The sequence below is a fragment of the Arctopsyche grandis genome, chromosome 4, assembly GCF_051622035.1.
Source record: "Arctopsyche grandis isolate Sample6627 chromosome 4, ASM5162203v2, whole genome shotgun sequence".
Classification (NCBI taxonomy): Eukaryota; Metazoa; Arthropoda; class Insecta; order Trichoptera; family Hydropsychidae; genus Arctopsyche; species Arctopsyche grandis.
Window position 1 is genome coordinate 29687931 of NC_135358.1, and position 18877 is coordinate 29706807.

General features: G+C 31.2%; 1 protein-coding gene across 1 annotated transcript in view; it reads left to right on the forward strand.

Moving 5' to 3' along the window:
- The window catches only part of LOC143911028 (uncharacterized), a 440832-nt gene that overhangs the window by 36866 nt on the left and 385089 nt on the right, over nucleotides 1-18877 (forward strand). Inside the window, exon 2 of the mRNA XM_077429735.1 lies at nucleotides 15762-15832. Coding sequence (XP_077285861.1) covers nucleotides 15762-15832 — 71 coding nt within the window. The remainder of the gene's footprint in view (nucleotides 1-15761; nucleotides 15833-18877) is intronic.

Sequence of the window (18877 nt, forward strand, 5' to 3'; positions counted from 1 at the left end):
AATCAGCGAGACTCTTCACAAGGGTGTTAGTATGGTTATTAGTGATTCTGTCATAGCATCTACTAGTTACTTTGTTAGTAATGTTTGAATGATCGATTTTTTTCGTATCTGTACATGTATTTTTTTAAATGATTTTGAATGTGATTCTGAGATGTAATCGAGGCATTTGAATTTGATCGTGATAATTCCAAAAAGTTTAAGGTTAAACTATGTAGAAGTAGAAACAATGTAATTGTATATGGTTTAAAATGAGATAGAAATGGGAGAAGAATTTTGTACAGAGGTGCTGTTGAGTGTAGTTGACTGCCGGATGAGATTAGAAATTCTTGTACTCTAGATAAATTCCTGGCAGTCTTAAAACAATACCTTTGTGTAGGTGTGTAGTTATTAAGTGGTGTTTGTAATATAAGTAGACACAACTATATATGTAAATTAAATTTCAAATCGTTCAAACAGTTGAAAAAAAAAGGGATTTCTTTAAATAAAGCCTACTATTCGGTAGTCAACTCTGGCTTTGACTAATACATTATTTTTGAAAGTGACATTAACAAGCCTTAAGGGCAAGGCATCATTGTTTTTTTTTCATTCCGCCTACAATTTTTTTTGTATTCGTTTTACAAACGCATTTGAATAAGATATTTCAAGGATTACAACAATTTTTTTTATCAAAATATAAATATAAATTTTTAATATTTTTTTGTCTGATAGTTTAATTTTATATTTCGAGCTTTGATAAAATCAATTTATTTATTTATTATTAAATAACAAATTGATAATGAATTATTTAACTAAAACTAACAACTATAATATAACATACATAGTTAACAAAGTTAATAAAACTAAAATTAGTAACCCTAAAATAATATAATATAATTCCAAACATAGCATTTTATTAAACTTACATATATAATTACGTCATTTTCCACAGAGTTATCCATTAACACCTCTCAAGAAAGCACCAATGTTACTAGCACCAGTTTGTGCTGAGTTTTTTTTTCATTTCAGCAATAAAAGTTCAATAAATTTATATTTATGTAAAAATGAACGGTGGCTTCAAAGCATCTGATCGGTTTGGTAAATTTAGCAAAGTTAGTACGCAAAGTGATCTTTATGATTTTAACCATAAATTAAAATCAATATACTGTAATCATTGATTGTAATCTTGAGCTGATGGTGAATCGTTCTGAGGTAACAAGAGAAAGGGACATATCGTCAATTGTTACTACATACTGTCTAAAGACAATTGCATAAGACATATCAGATCTAAAGGATTATAGATTATTCAATAGGCTTGAGCTTTACGGTTGGTAGCTTAAATTTTTTTCAGAGCTTTGCTGTAATTTAACACTAATAAATTATTATTTAGATTTAGATATTTCTATAGGGATTATAAATATGCATAATTCGAACAAAATTAAAGGGGTGGGAGGGGGGGAGGGGTGTGATTTGCGTTAAGTTCAATACTAATTAAAGCCTTTGTTTGTCTTTTGTAATCGTTTATACTTTGAGACGAGACAAAGAGATGTAAAGCGATATTGTGAAAAGCCGTCTCGCCTTACAACGTCAATGGGATAAGACGACGAAAGATTGTACTGGACATTTGAAGAAATTCTTCAAGATTACACAAAGTGTCTCCTTTAAATATGTTTATTTAATGCAACGCATAAAAATAGTATACACTGCGTAATTCCGTTTAATCCCGCTGTAGTTGGACCTCGGACAAAAATTCTGATCCCCTCAAGAGTTGTATAGCGTTGAATAAATAGAAAAGTAAGCGGCTCACGTGTGTATGTAAATAAAAACGTAAGCGAAGATAAATCGTGTTCAAAGAATGTACCTGGAAACTATTTTCAGTTTAACAATGCTTGTCTATGTACACAAAATGCGGAAACGATTTTTTTTCACGTGTACAAAATATGCCCTAGATAAGTGTCAGTGGTTGGCAACTTTGATACAGAGTTGATTTTGACAGTTGATGAATGCATAAATTCTTTATACGTGTACAAGTGTATAGTTCCGAGTACCATTCAGTGATGGCCAAACACAACACTTCTTCCGGTTCAAATCGTACATATTGTACAAACTGTTGTTAACCTAGAAAATTGAGTTAGCTCTTACCGAGAGATCTACATACATGCATATTAGATACCGTTGTTCAAATAACAGATTAAAAAAGGTAAAAGTTTTCAAATGAAAATTTGTGACCTGCGTGGCAGTCAACACTTAGACGCCAATCAGGCTATTGTTGAGGCATTTTTATTATGCTTATGCGTACTTTTTGATATTTTTGACAGGTCGTTATGGCGAAATAACGAATGCGCATCGGGGAAAATTATAAAATTGCGCCGTTTTTAGAAAGTCGTCTCGATTGAGATTTATTTTCAGTGCTAAAGTGAGATATTCCGTCGATGACTTCAAGGCATATAATTTCAAAAGCGCATTATGATAAACGTTTCTCTTTTTTTTTTCTCTCTTCTTCGGAATACATTTTATATTATTATGGCCGTTTATCTTATTCGGTTTAAATTACCGTTTTTTTTTTGGGTTAAGTTTCCGGTTTTTGATCCGAAATCGCTCAATACTGGACAAAGGCTTCATTCAATTCAATGCGTCTCGAAGAGGAAGTCACAACTATGTGACTTGTGCTCATGATTGAAATCGCCACATTTAGTCCCTTTGATCTTTGGAGCATCAATTTGGCACGCTTTGTTCAGACGTTACCAAATTTTGAAATTGTTTGCGTTTAATTATGCGTAGACTTCATCTGAATTAAGAACGAATAAATATACAAATAATTTTCTATTTTTTTTTTTGGAAATCGCTTGCACATTTTCACCGTGAATGCTTCTATTTGGAATTTTCACAATACTTGACTAATGCTTTTATTTTAAAGCGTGCTTTACACAAAACGTCTTAATTGAGGAGTGGTTTGTGTTTGACAAACATCGTCTCTTCATTGAATGATGCATAATTAAACGAGAAATTTCTATGTGTCGGCAAACGAGCTATCTAAATTTCCACACGCGAATAAGTACTGTCGCTCATTAGTATTCGGAGAAGTGTCGCTATTTTTGAGAACCTTGATTTTTTTTCCAATTTAAAACGTGTCGATTAATATCTCTCGGAGATGTGTTTTATGTACGACATTACATTGTGCTAATTTCGAAATTGGGTCAGTGAAACTAATGTCGTTTCGGGGACGATCTTATATTGGACGTGATTCGAACAATAAAGATTTTTTTATGTATTGAATAAATTGTAAAGAGTGGGCCATGTGTAACGGAGAATTCGGTTCATAAATAACTTTTGATCCATTTGACTTAAAAATAAAAGTAAACATTACGATTTATACTGAACAATATATTTTATTCAAATATCAACTATTTCTACGAACTATTTACATAGATGTAAAGAGTCCTGAATGCGAAAATACCCGAAAGTAGAATGTCTTTGGATATGGATGTGTTTGAATGATAGTTTTTAAGTCTATAAATATCTCAAACTATTATATCTTATATAACTATTTTTAATACATACATATATGTATAGTCAAAATATAGTGTAGAAAGGAATTGAATATGTGTATGTAGTTATGTATATAAATAAATATGAAAGACAGTAGTCTCATATATGAAGAGTGAAATTAAATAGTTTTCATGTTTTTTATTTGAAAAAATAATACTAAAATGTCAAAAATACTTTTGATAAAACTTGAAATAAAAAAGAGAGCAATTATGAAATAAATGAATTTTATAAAAATTCTCCAAATATTTATATAATATATTATATATGTAGGTATTTACTAGGGTTTGAGACACGGTACGGAGCCCGGGATCGTTCCCGGGATTCCCGGGATCCCGGGACACATGTAAATAAAACTTTTTTTTTCAATTTAATATATTTTTTATTATTAAAAAAATATATATTTGTTTACAAAATATAAAAAAAGTAAAAAATACATAATATATCTATTAACTGGAAAAAATGTAATTATAAAAGTAAACTTATGTAAAGTAGCTTCTTAAGAATACTAAAATATTTAAATGAGAATTTGAACGCCGAGTTTCTCTTTCAGCAATCTCTTTCAGAGCTTAGGCTTCTTCTTTCTTCGATTTTAATTTTCAATTCTCGGAATAATTCATCGGTAAGGTCAAGTCCTTCGGTATTGAAATATTCCAAAAATATAATAGAATTACAAGAAACGATTTTGGCCAAACGCACAGAACCATTATGCTCATAAAACTTCCACGTTCGGGGATTGCGCTGTACTAACTGCTAAACAACAAACCTTTGAGAATATTTTACGATTCTTTGTTTATTTGATTTATTATTTCCCTTCGTGCAGTCGTGAAAATTTTGTATATTTTCAAGATTTTTTAAAATCTAATTCCCGGGATTCGAGATAAGAATTCCCGGGACACGGGACAATAAAAATTCCGTGAATTCCCGGGAATGTCTGTCCCGGGTCGACCCGGTTTAGAAACCCTCGTATTTACATATGTATTGTTAAAAAGTAATCTTAGTAGAATTCGTATTTTTCTTATTATTAATTAATTTTTTTTTAATAAATTTTACATCAAATTAAATTCTCCAGAGGTTATAGTAAATAATTTAATGAAAATATAAAAATTTACTTAAATAAATAAAGAAAATACCGTTGAACCAAATTAATAAGTTACTTCTGGGCCATTTTATAGAAAAATAAATGGTTTTATGTTGCACCATTTGGACACAATGGTCTGTTTTTTTTTAAACTTATTTTTTATAGAAAAACGTTGGATGGGAATTTCAAGGAATGTTCTATAAACGGCGAGGACGATTTTTTTCTTTTTTATGAATAAATTTCAGCATCGATCTAGTGGTCCAAATCCTATTGAAATGCACGTTTTTTACACCGTGTCCCATTCCGGGCGAAATTTCCAACCAAGAAATTCGTCAGAGGCGCTTAACCGAACCACGTAAAAGATAATTTTCGACAAGTAGGTACTTGAGCAACATTAAAGCTTCGTCGTTCAAATTAAAACAGACGAGGTGTGAAAAGGGTAATTCGCTTCTGGTTCAACCCGCTATCATACGGTCGGGATTAATTAGGGAGACCGCACCGGATTATACGAATGCTTCTTTTTATTGTGCGGTTAAACATTGTAGGCGGTTGTCGCAATATATTTTCCGCATAATTAATAAGGTGAAAATGTATTAATATAATAATAATGATAAATGCGCTTGTCGTACGTGTCGGTGCGTACGCTCTACGTGACAGAACGTACATATCTTACGCTGCACTTGACGTGCGCTTCGGGCTATTATTACTTTAGGAGGCGTAACGATAGCTTCATTGAAATATAAACATATATATTGCGTTATCCCTCGTCGTACATGGATTATTTTAATGGTTTTGCTAGTTCATGTTCGCTTGGATTAAAGAAAATGACAAATTTTAGACCGGAATTCAGCTAATAAATAGCCCGATACAATTTCATTTTGGTCCATAAAAAAAATCACGAATACTTATAAATTCAATGCAACTAATTAATTCATCCGGAAAGAATACAAAACTGTTAAAAATTAATTAAGATTGGAGTTCGATTTATAATAAGAAGAATCATTTATTGACATGTAGCGGTATATGTAGTTAGGTGACCGGAAAAATGTAGGTACTCGAAATAGTTGCACTCTCTAGACATCCAAACTTTAAAATACGCTCATGGAGAACTAAAGCAATAGAATTCCACAAAAAAGCGTCAAAGGGTAGTTGTATGAGGGTGCTAACTTTTTTTTGTGAAATTCTATTGCATAAGTTCTTTGGAAATTAGGATTTCTCGAAACTGCGCTACTATTCATTGCAATTTAGTGCATCTTTCCGAGAATCATGTATGTATGTAGTTACGAGTATGTATATGGTCAAAATGTACACATAATATTTTGATTCATTTATTCCAAAAATTGGCTAGAGCCAAGATAAAAAATCGATAAACATACTAAACCAATAAATATGTAGTTACCAATTATGTACATATAATAGTAACATAGTATGTTGCTCAGTGGTTAGCGTAAAATGCTTTCAACTGAGGGGTCATGAATTTAATTCCTGGCCCGTTGTTGCTGATTAGACCTTGGATATATGTATGTAACTCTAGGTCGATCGTTTCCTATCGAAATTTGTCAATTTATCTGATTATTTATTTTATTGAAACGAAATATTATTATTTATTTTATTGAAAAAAAAATTATCATTATTTAAACGGTTCGCAAAAAATTAGAAACCTATCCTACCTAACGCCACTATATGAATATAATTTCAAATTTATAATTGCTTAAAGAAAAATATGCTTACCTATACTGTATGTGGAACGTGTTTCTCGCAAACTCGTGGTGTATCGAATTTGTTGATTATACCAGTTTGTATTGTATTGTAATAACTGTATTGTAATGTTTAGTACTTATGTACAAAAATTTGACCACAGGTGTCGCCTTGAGGCAACCTGTAATGACATATATTGTAGAATAAAAATAAATTAAAAATAATCTAATTTTAAGACGTCTCACCAAAAATATTACATTAAATGATAAATAGTTTGATTTGTATATATGTACATGTGTAATGATGCTAAAAAATACTAAGTAAGAGCTACGTTCGATTGCCGAAATTAAGATTTAACTTTTAATTAATAGATTGAGCAATATTTCTAGTAGGTACGTACTGGGAAAGTTAACAAACATTTTGTAATAAAAGTCGATCAGAAGATCAAACCACTAAAAAGTCGCATGGAATGCATTGAGTAGATTTCATACAATAATAAAAATACACAAACGCTTAGATCGAGCTTAAAAAAAGCTCAAGTCATGCCCCCAGTGTTTAACCCGCATATCATCCGTCAGTTACAATCACATTAGTCAATATCGCTGTGATATCGAATTACAAGTTATATTAAGTAAATACAAGCCAATGCTATACAGATTCAACTGCGCCAACTCGATTAGTGGTGACTTGCGTTTATATATTACATTATATTATAGATTAGTTTGATTCTGGAAATAGATACGAATATACATACATACGTATGCTGGGTACTTAAACTGTCTTCTCGTAAATCATTGTGGTCGTTCTATGAGACGTTAAATCGCCATATCGTAGTTGAACTGTCGAGAAAACTTGAATAGTCGGATACTTCACTCGTTGTTTAACCGGCGGATCTTCTTCCAATGTGACACACTTGACAAGCGATACTTTGTAATTCGATACGAAATCCGCAGCTTCGCAACTGCGAAATTACGTAATATATATAATAATAAATTCGAGCATGGAATTTTTGTGGAATGTACATAAGTAAGTAAATGTTGAAAAATTCGGCTTTTTTCAACGGATGGCGTGTTGCGGTTTCGACGGGATATACCTATATATAAAATTTAATCTTATCGCAGTTTGAGGATCGTTTGGTCAAGTTAACAAGTTGGAAGTCCGAGTTTAACGGACATTTGTGGTCAAACGTGCCTCGATCGAGATTTAACTGTGTAGGATAAAATCTGCGCTATTCAAATGTAACCGCGACGTTTTGTTTCTAAATTATGACTCCGACTCCGATTTCGCATTTACTTAGGAACAAAATCGGGAGAAAAATTCAATTCGACTTTTTAAAATTTGCGTTTGTTTTATTTTTATTTATTATTTATTTAAATTGGCACACATGCAGAATAATATTTAAACAAGAAAGCAGTATAGTGAGACAAAAAAAATAATAAATACAAATAAAAATATAATATTCCATGTACAGTGAGCACCACATGATAATATAAGAAAGCAAAAAAGAAAAATTACAAAAACATATCAAAATTGAAAAAAAAAAAAACTATGAATAACAATGAAGGTGAAGAAGCGAATCAACCACAGATTATCTTCCTGACCTTAGCCCTAAAAATACTGAAAGAGTCAGCAAAAAGATCGGGACAATCATCTAAACCACTGTAAAGACGGCATATATGTACATACATACGTGCGATTGCACTATTAAAAGAAGTGTTATTACGACAAATTGGTGGATAAAAAAAGATTTTACATCTGGTGAATCGGGCATTAACGTTGAAATTAATTTCGTTCAACACAGATGTGTCAAGGATACCATTAAGCAATCTTGTATAAAATTAACAAATTAGAAACCCTTCTGCGCTGAGACAAACTTGCGATCTTGAAAAAAGAGAGTCTGTCATTATAAGATGGTAACAATTTAACAAGACCAGTCTTATGGGATAAATGGTGCAGAAAACGCTTATGAATTGTCTCTAAATGATCTATGTATGTGAGTTTGGTAATAAGGAGACCATATAACTGAAGCATACTCCATATTACTGCGAACCAAACTGTTATAGAGCAATATTAAAGGGCTTCGCAACTCGGCAGATAAATCCCAATAGTTTATATGATTTAGTGACTATATGGTTAAAATGCTCATTAAATGATAGTTTGCAATCTATAAGAATACCCAAGTCTCTGGCACATCTCTTTAATGACTGTTATAATAATAAAAATGGGTGCAAACTTCACCGTTGATTTTTATCATCGGCGACCGTTTCGTGTGTAATTTCTGAAATCGAAACCGTGCATTATGAAGTCGTACTTGTGATAAATAATCATAGAATGTTGGGTATCTACCATAATTGGATAACAACGAAATTAACAGCTGGGACGTCTCGAAGAATGGTGCGTAAATCAATACTAGCATCATCGACAAATTCCAGCCGTAAATTTACTTGGATTCCGTACAGAAAGAAATACAAGGCATCGACACACTTCTTACACATGTAGCAGGTGTTCGTTTTTTTTATTTTATATTTGTCTTGTTGAATTTATGTGTTGTTCTTTGAGATTTACCTGAATAATTCGGAGAACTGCATAGAAAAATCTCAATTATTAGATATCGAAGTATCCGCTGGCCGTTTTGTAAATCCCACGCAAACACGTGACCCCATGTACGGAACACGCTCTTGCCGTGTAAAATTTCTCCAAATTTTGACTGAAGTGTGTAAATCTTTCGTTTATCTACACACGGAGTTCGTCACGATCAATAAATTACTGGGCGCCCACTAATCGTCCATCTAATGAGATAGGCGTGATGATACGTTTATTTTTACGTATTCCGGTCGTATGTTATCTATCATACGCTGTGTGCATTATGATGCATACGAACATGTGCAGCTTTCCCATAGTGCGTTGGCGATCTTCGTCGGAAAAAGGTTAAGAGCTGTGGGATAAAGGTTACCGTTTGAAAACCGGCAATTAATAGCGTGCCTATAAAATATCTACTATAAATTTCATGGTACTTATTTTTCCCATTATTCTATTTATGACCTTCGTGTAGTATATTTATTTAAAATATTCTGGTGGGAGGCAATTGAGAAAACGCGTAGAAGTAAAATAAAATGCTTATAAAAACGTTTAAATGCTTTATTAAATTAACATGACTTTTTAGAACTTTTGGTAATATTTATTTATTTATTTTAATAGCTTTGGACCATTGTGGCATTACACGAAGAACCTAATGTACCACAATGGCCTATACAAGGAAACAAGAGAGGGAAAAAAATATTATTTTTTATTTATTTATTTGAGGAAAAACAGTCACATACAATGATTTAATAAATACATGTAAACAAACAGACCTAAATTACCATAAATTTTAGCAATCTTATAAATATAGTCGCAAAAAACATAAATTGCAGTCAAAATTAAAACTGTATACATAATAACTAATTAAACTATGTTGATTTTCGAAACAAAAACATGAAAAGAAAAAGAAAAAACATAATAAATAGAAGTTGAAATTAAACTATATACTTAATAACTTATTAAACTATGAAACTAATGCAAAAACAAATCACCTAATCTTTTCCTGAAAAAAAAAAATGTATCTGAAAATATATCAAGGTCGTTCAAAACTTTATTATAATGTAAACAGGACCGTCTGAAAAAGGTATTTTTCGCGTAGTTCGTATTAAAAATTAATACATACATAGAACAAAAAGCTAAAGCAGAAAAATAAGATTAAAAATTACAAAAAAAAGATTATATAACTGGATACATAATGTGATAAAAATAATGCGAATGAAAACAAAAACATTTAAACACAATCATACAAAAAAAAACAAGGAAGCATTAAAATAGTAACGGATAAATGAAAATTTCAAGTAATAAAATACAAAGAAGGGAATTTCTTGCACCTACAGCCTGTTATAATGACTTAGAATCAAGAATACGTTTCTTACAAATGTTAACTGGATATATCATTTATTTTATTTCAATAGAACATGTAGACTTCCCTTTACAGATCGATCCAATGCGATGAGTGTACTAATTAATACAGATGGAATACAATCAATTCAATGAATATAAGCATTTTTATACAATGCAAATTCATACAAACATCATTCCCACCAACATATGTATATGGAGACATTTTTGCAACATTTTATAATACAAATTGGCGAACCTCAAGGCGCTGAATAGCTTGAGATTTGAAAGAGGGATTGGAAAAGAGATGCCAGTTTCAATGGGAATCAGAGACATTGAAATTCCAAAAAAACTGCTCGGATGTTAAAAATAGTTTTAGAAGAAGCTGTATGAAGCTCAGTTGTAATATCATATTTGAAGTTAACCATTTCCTTATATAAAAGTTACAGTACATGGCCATATTACTTTATTTATTATATTACAATCGAGCATGTACACTTTCCTTTACAGATCGCTCCAAAGCGACGAGTGTACTACGTAATAAAGATACAATACAATAATGCAATTAATATAAGCATTTTATACGATGCGAATTCATACAAACATCATCCACAGTAACATCTATGTAGAAATTTTTGCAGCATTTTATTATAGACATTGGTAAACCTCAAGACGCTGAATATCTTTGCAAGAGATATTGAATAGGAGATGCCAATTTACAGGAACCGTTTCAATGAAAATCGAAAAAATTGGCAAAACCTGATAGGAAACGATCGACCTGGAGTCACAAACCAAGGTCTGGCCAGCAGCTACCAGCGGGAATCGAACAGTGACCATACTCCTCGAAAGCATAATATGCTAACCACTAGTCCAAGCTGCTGTTTATGTAATATAAAATTTATATTCAAGAGATTCAAGCCGTCTTTCAAAAGCCGACCATTTTGTGAGTATATTTGTAGATAGCAACATATCCCGAAGGTGACTTATATACAATTATAAAAGGCCAATCAATATGTTACAAATAAGTATTGGAGATGAAAGAAATACATCAATAATGAAAGAATATTCGGAGCTTAAAATCTACTTGACCACAGGAATTCTTGTGAGTTACGGGTCTAGCAAGCCCGGGCTGTGCTACCCGTAACTTCTTCAAGTTAATTAATTATACAAGTTAAGCTAACTCAATATGGAGTTACAAAATTGATATTAAAAAGGTGAAAGGCGATTCTTCGAATCATCGTGTAAACAGCCCACTCATTGAATCGCTTATCAAAAGTTATCACTCAAAATATTTTGATTCCAAACACAACATCGAATGATATTGCGTAGGAACGCGTATTCTTTCACGATTTCCACAGGAAGCTGCCATTTCAATGCACAATGAAACTTGCTTACTTTACGAAACACTTTTACGGTGGGCAATTGAATCGGGCACAATGTGCGGATAATGCCAGCAGATAATATGAAGGGTCACAAAATAATAATAAAATAATAAACGGCGAAGACGTGATCGATGATTTTTAATCGCCTCTCACATTGTCTGTTTGGAAAGGAACGAATCCCAACAATGACTTATTGTACTTGGCGTAGGGCACACCGTGGGCGGCACATAAATGTTATCATTACTATATTATTATACATATATGCACAAATTCACTTCGAATACAATGCGATCGAAATTATTTGCATTTTTGGTCTTTATTGTTGTTGGGAACCGTCGCCAATCGAATTCGAAATAGAAAGCTCTATCTACGTATTCTGCAATTCGTGATTGTCGTTGTTGTATATGTAGATAGTCATGTTCTACATTTATCGTTCTATTTTATAGGGTTTTATGTGCCTGGAGGTTTATTATGATTTTATAATATACCTAAATGTAAATGTGAAAGGTGCGAGTAAATTGAACTGTCAATTTCGCACGTTAGATTTGCGTGTTGTACATGTTATTATTATAAAAGCAGTTGTTGGAATTGGTTGGCTGTGCATATTTTATTCATAATGCACTGTAGTTACTTCAGGCGTGAGAGCTTTCAGTTAGTACCTGTTTGTTATTATTTTAACCCGTTAGATGATGTTTTAGAATTTTATCAAGTTTTTCTGTCATAAAATTTTCATTATATATGTATATGAGCCGTTATATTTGAAGTGGCATAAGTCCATTTTTCTTAATTTCAAGAAATATTTAGAAAATTATTAAATATAATGTTTTGCGTTTAACAATATTTAAATATACTGGTGGCCTGTAATACGTGTATTCTGTTTTTCCGAGATTCAGGACATATAGAATATGTTATAACCTTCCGTCGTAATTATTTTTCATCAAATTTTATTCAAAAGATTAGTACATAATCTATTTTGGGAAACTATTCTATTAAAAAGAAGCCGGAATAGTCCGGATATGGAACTATGGAAGTAATATTATATTAGTTAAATTAAACATTGGTTTTAAAAATTTTATGTTTATAAATAAACATATGTATGTGAGCCAGAACTTTATGATTATAATGCCATTTTTTATTTAAATATACTAGTTTTTGAAGTATAATTTGAGTTTATTACTATTACTGTTTCTTAATAAAAATACAATACCATACTAGTTAGTATTTATGAGATAAAATTAACAACCAACCTATTAGTAATTAACTTGTGAAGCTTGTTGATTACAACAAGATGTTAACCTTTAACCTTCAGGTATAAACACATACTATTAAAGCAATATCTGCTTTATATCAAATATTATTTAGTTCAAAATAGTAGATGTGTTTGTATAAAACGTATTATGAACATTTATAAGAATTGTAAATATGGATGTGTCTTAGTTCTACTCCTCAATTTATTTAATGCTTATTTCATAAACACCAAATAAGATAATACTATGAATTCCATCGATAAATACTATGTTTAATAGATGACGATTTTTAGATCAGTAGCTATTATAATTAGAGATGGGCAAAAATGGGAGTTTTGTACGAACGGGAAACTTTGGGAAAATTGTAGTTACTACATAAAACTGTATTTTTTTTTAATTGAGAATGACCAAAATAATAGATACATACAATATATTTTAGTACACAGGTAATAATTAAAGAAAGGTCACATTAATTTAAACATGAGTTTTTATAAAATTATTTGTATGACAAATATAACATTTGTTTAAAATGTATGCATACAATACATTTAATATAATACAAAATCCTCTTAAATATTGAAATTAATGTATTTATATTTCAACAATAGATAAAGGACAGTTTGGTGCATATATTGCTTCAGCAAATGCTCTATCAAGTTGACGACAACCAGAATCAGTAATATTGTCAAAATATGATTCTATTCGCCTACGTTTTATGATAGGCAAATCTGCAGTAGATGCAATGCGTGAAGATTCAGAAGTAGTGGGCTGATCTGTTGCATCTACTTAATTCAATTATATCGGTATCCATTAAAAGTGATGTCTCATACGTGATTTTTTTCTCTTTTTTCTTGATATTTAGTGCAAGTAGATATATGATTTATCATTTTTGTAGCATTTGGAAAGTTATATTTCGTATCACAATATCTACGTACAGCTGCAAACTTCTTACTTGTTCCGGATTCTTGCTGAATTCTTTTAAAGTGATTCCAAACTGTTGGTTTTGTTTCGTACCATTTTCTAATTGTATGAAAATATGAATGAATAATAGAATTATATTTTAGAATGAATGAAACCAAATGATATTGAAAAAAAATTATTACCTTGGATAAAAATTCTTTATATCCGAGATAAGTTGTCGTAGTTGCCACTTGCAAACCGCCGATTTCGAACAAACGATAATACCTAATAGGCTATTTACGTAAAACATCCGACTCAAACACAAACCGGACATTTACAGTACTGCAACTATATGAAAACGTTTAGATTCATTTAAGTGTTGCATGTATCAATGGCGAGTGTCTAAAAATGTTTCGATTTGAGAATCCGATTGATATACATTTTTTTTCAATTTTCCCAAAATTTCCGTTGCCCAAAGTTCCCTGGGAAACACGGTTTATTCCCTGGAATAAACCGGGGCTTCTCCCGCAAGCACATCTCTAATTATAATAAACTTGAGATCTATTGCGAAATAGTATATGAACAATAAAAAGCTTTGAAAAATCAAACAAAACAAAGCTCACATACTAAATTTTATTTTAAATTTATTATGTATCAATAAATCATGTACATTCGCCTTACAGATTGCTTAGGTTGCTACATGAAAAATACAAGAAAAAAATATACATGACATAAAAATTCTTACAAGAAATAAAAATTTAACAGCCAAGTCAACATTTAACAATCAAAATGTTCAAGTGAGTAGTGGTATTTTCATTTCATATTTTTGAATCCTTCATTTATTATATTAAAATTTCTTTCAAATTTTATAAAATAAGAAACAGCACTGAATGATTCTCGTATTTTTGAATATCGTATATATGTATGTAAAATTTAATTTGAACTTAAATAGTTTTTTTATATTTTTTGAACATACATACATAATGTATAGAAAATTATCTTATGATATCGTTTGTTTTATTTTATTTAAATAAAAAATAAATTATAGTAATTCATTTATTTTCTTCGCTGCGAGAAAACATTGACGCCATTGTCTAAAGCTAGTTTCGAAGTAGTCAAAACTAGTTTTTAAATACAAGTAAGTTTCTTATTATTAGATAGAAAGTGTCTATTATTAGATAGCGCATATTTTATAAGTGTCATTAGTGGCGAGAGTTCTCTTGAAAATCATCATAGCTCACATTTGGCGAATGTCCAGCATTGAGAATACTCTGCAAATAAGACAATCAAAGGGTTCGAAAGATCTGCAAACGTGCATCGAGTGCGTTTACATCATATCTTCATTTTGCACGGATTCGCATGTGTGCGAATTTAACGACCGTTCCCAGAAGAGGCGACAGGTTGTCTCCGCATCACAATTTACTTCAAGGAGAATGTGACTAGCGAGTGAATTGCAAATATGCAAGTGTAAGGCGACATTATGCACTCGAGAACTCCTTTGACCTGCTCTCTTGAGACGCATCCGATTCTGCAATTTTCGTTTATCATAAATGAAAATACTGACATATAATAATCTTAATATAATCCGCGTTGAAATAAATCTGGAGACGTTAAGAGAAAGATTTATTTTTCACGCTAAACACTAGCTGTTTGATTTATAATGTGTATCAGAACGAAGATACACACACACACGTTTGAATCGTTTGATCTTGAATGTGAAAATGCGGCAAAAATAAGTCGTTTATGCTTCGTGCAATGCTGTGAAATGTGGCGCTAATTATCAACGTTCATGTGAAAAATTGATGATTAAACGTTCTAATTATGTTGACTGATCATAGCGGATGTGAATCAGAGCTTTTCCTTGTACTGAAGATGATGGCTCAAAGCTTCCATCGTCGGGGCGAGAGAAAGGCCCTTATTTATATAAATAAGCGTGTGATTTAGTGCATCGTTGAAACGAATGCATTTAAAGTGTGAATCTTTTTACAATTTTTTTCTTTTTATTTTCAGAATCATCATCACTCTTCTCGGAGTGTTCAGTTTGAGGGCATCCGCAACGTCATCCTTCGCGGGGAAATTTGGTATGTATAACGTATACACAACAGATGCATCTAAAATAGTAAAAAAAAAAAAAAAAAACTGGTGATTAAGTATGGACCGTACGCCTCGGTAATCCTTTATTGACTTGTCAACACCTAACACCTAACATGCTTACTAATTAAGGACCCCAAAGAATCTTTAGAATGTTGGGCTTCATTGGAAGTGATTTTAACGGGTATTTATCGGCTTGTTATACAGCAGTGCTAAAACGTCACTCACTTTCGACTTTTCTCGTTTAGAGAATGTTTTGTAATACAATGTGGACATGCCATTTTATGGAGCAATTACAAAGTCACGACTCTAATTAACTGCACTTTCAGTACATGACGTTTGTAGATTAATCTAATGACTTTTCACCTTTGTTTATTATATATGCAAAAGATAAAATGTATGTATGCAAAAGAATGTTACTACGAGTGTAGCCTATTTTATTTGTAATCAGGGTTGTGGAATCAATGTGGTTGTGTATTATGGGAATTCTTAAATCGTTAAAATTATCACGATTTCTTTTTTTGCTTTTGAAACTATTTTACTTTATTTTTAATCAATTCCGATTATTAATATATTATAAGACTAGTAGTCAGAGTCGAAAACAGGATTTTGAAATGACGTATGTATAATGATGTCTTCTGTTTATAAATTTATACATATCTGTCAGATACATATTAGGTACATATAATAATTGTCCTTACTATATACAGAAAAGTTATGATTTTTGTTTTTGGTTTTCCAACAAGCGAAAGTCTGATGTTGAAAATCTCAGTCTATTTTATTTCTTTTAAGGATACACATTAGTATAATAAGTATAAATTTTGTGATTTTTACTATATTTATATACGAAAAATCAATAGGTGAAGTACATATTGTGATAGTGATAAAATTTGACCTCGAGATTTTGACTTTTTTATATTTAAAATCGATCTTAGAATTTGTTATTTTAGGAAAATTAATAACAATGAGCAACACAAAAAAAAAATTACCGGTGCGGAGACTAATCGAACTTTACTAAGTTTGAACCGGTAAATTCGAATATGACAATAATTTTAATTGGTTAGCTATCATTTTTTGAGATATGAGCATTTAAAAAAATGCTCGTGTCTATGCAGTCTTTAGACCGCAAAGGCCAAAAAATTGCGCATTTTTTAAACGCTTATATTTCATAAACGAGGTCAAAGCAACAAAAATAATTATCTTATTTGAACTAAATGAGTCAAATTTATAAAATATTGTTTAATCGCCGCTTAGGTAAGTAAAAAACGAGATTTTTTGTTGCTTGTACTCTTTGCGTATAAAATATCGTTTTTATATTTTGTACTAATTTCATATCTATGTACCCTTAAAATAAAAATATTAAACTTTTGAGACTATTATCAAGAGACTTGTATTAAATGCAAAACAAAAAAAAAATCTAAATTGAGGGCCATAATAAAAAACGAAGAGTATAAAAAGTGCTTTTCACTCGTTTCTCTTTTCGTTTATTTCTCTGCGTTGGGGGAAATGTAGTGCTATATGTATGTATACATATGTATGTAAAAAATATCATAAAAACGTCAAAGCCTTGAATTTTAGATTCCTCGGCTTGCTAATTTTTTCATCGTTTCACATAAAAAAAACATGAAAGTGCGTTTAAATTTACGTTGCATAGTCAAAAATAATATAAAATCTAGTTTGATTTGATTTTAAATGCATTTTATTATTACTAAATTATGTTCACAATACATCTTATTTCTATGTATTTTAATAGCTACTGATCTACTGATGATTTTGTTAGTAATCATAGTATTATATTATTATAATGTTAATGTACAGCATAATAGGAAAAATAGCTCAAAAACCTATTTACAATTCTTATAAATGCTCATAATACATTTAATACTTAATTGTTAATTAAATACTGTCTAAAGTCGACGATCTAGAGCCGATTGTGTTTAGGTAATCTGTGTTTATACCTAAAGGATATAGACATTTTGTTGTAATCTTATGGTTATTAGTGATTCCGTCAAAGAATCTACAGGTAAGTTTGTTAGTAATGTCTGTGCCTAACGGAATATTATTTATGGCATGCAGTTTTTTCAAGTTAGTATATATGGATGTGCTGTAAATTATTTTTTGAGATTTATTTTGTATTATTTGGAGCTAGGAAAGGTTAGTATTCGAGTCATTATTCCATTCAGGTGAAGCATAGGTTAATAGTGGTAATATAATCGCGCGATATTATTTTATTTTATTTTGAGTTGATAAAGAACTATGACGATTAAATTAATATTGGGTATATTGAGGATATACCCCGCATCGCCTTGCATTTCGCTGCCTCAATGTGAGGTGTCCATCTCGTTCTTTTATCGAACGTTACTCCAAAATATTTTATTGCTGATAGCCATTTCAGACTTTCTCCAGAGGGGATTTTCAGATCGGAACTTGGCTTATGTGTTTGATTTGGTTCCATTTGACGAGGATCTATTTTGAAGAGTGTGATCCATTTCGAAAAAACGCGTACAATTATGTACATATACATAGGTATTAGATTTGATTCAGATTCTATGAATTGATTATGAAACCGTGCACAGTGTAAAGTTTCGTTTTAATTAATGCCGGCGTACTCTGAGGTCTTTTAGTTTTGCCGCGTAATATATGTATTTTAGTTCAGTTCAGTTCAGTTACGTTGTTTACAAAATTACGAAGATACATTACATAGGAACAAGTGTGAAATTATATGCGGGCAATGTATCAAGCTTAAACTCCGTTGAAGGCGATTTATTATCACCATATGTGTGTTTGTATATATATAAACATATGTATGTATGTACATTTTCGTTTTTACTACTAATTCGACCCTGTCTCTCCGTCTGTCCGTCTGTCTGTCATTAGAGCAGTGTCGCACTATTTTTATTAATTTCACGCCCCGTAAACGCCCCGCGATACACGAAACTCTCTCTGTCTCTATCCTGTTTAGTTTCACAATGAGAATATTCCAGATGTACCAGAACGGGAAATGAGTATATTTAAATTTTCAGCACATTATAAAA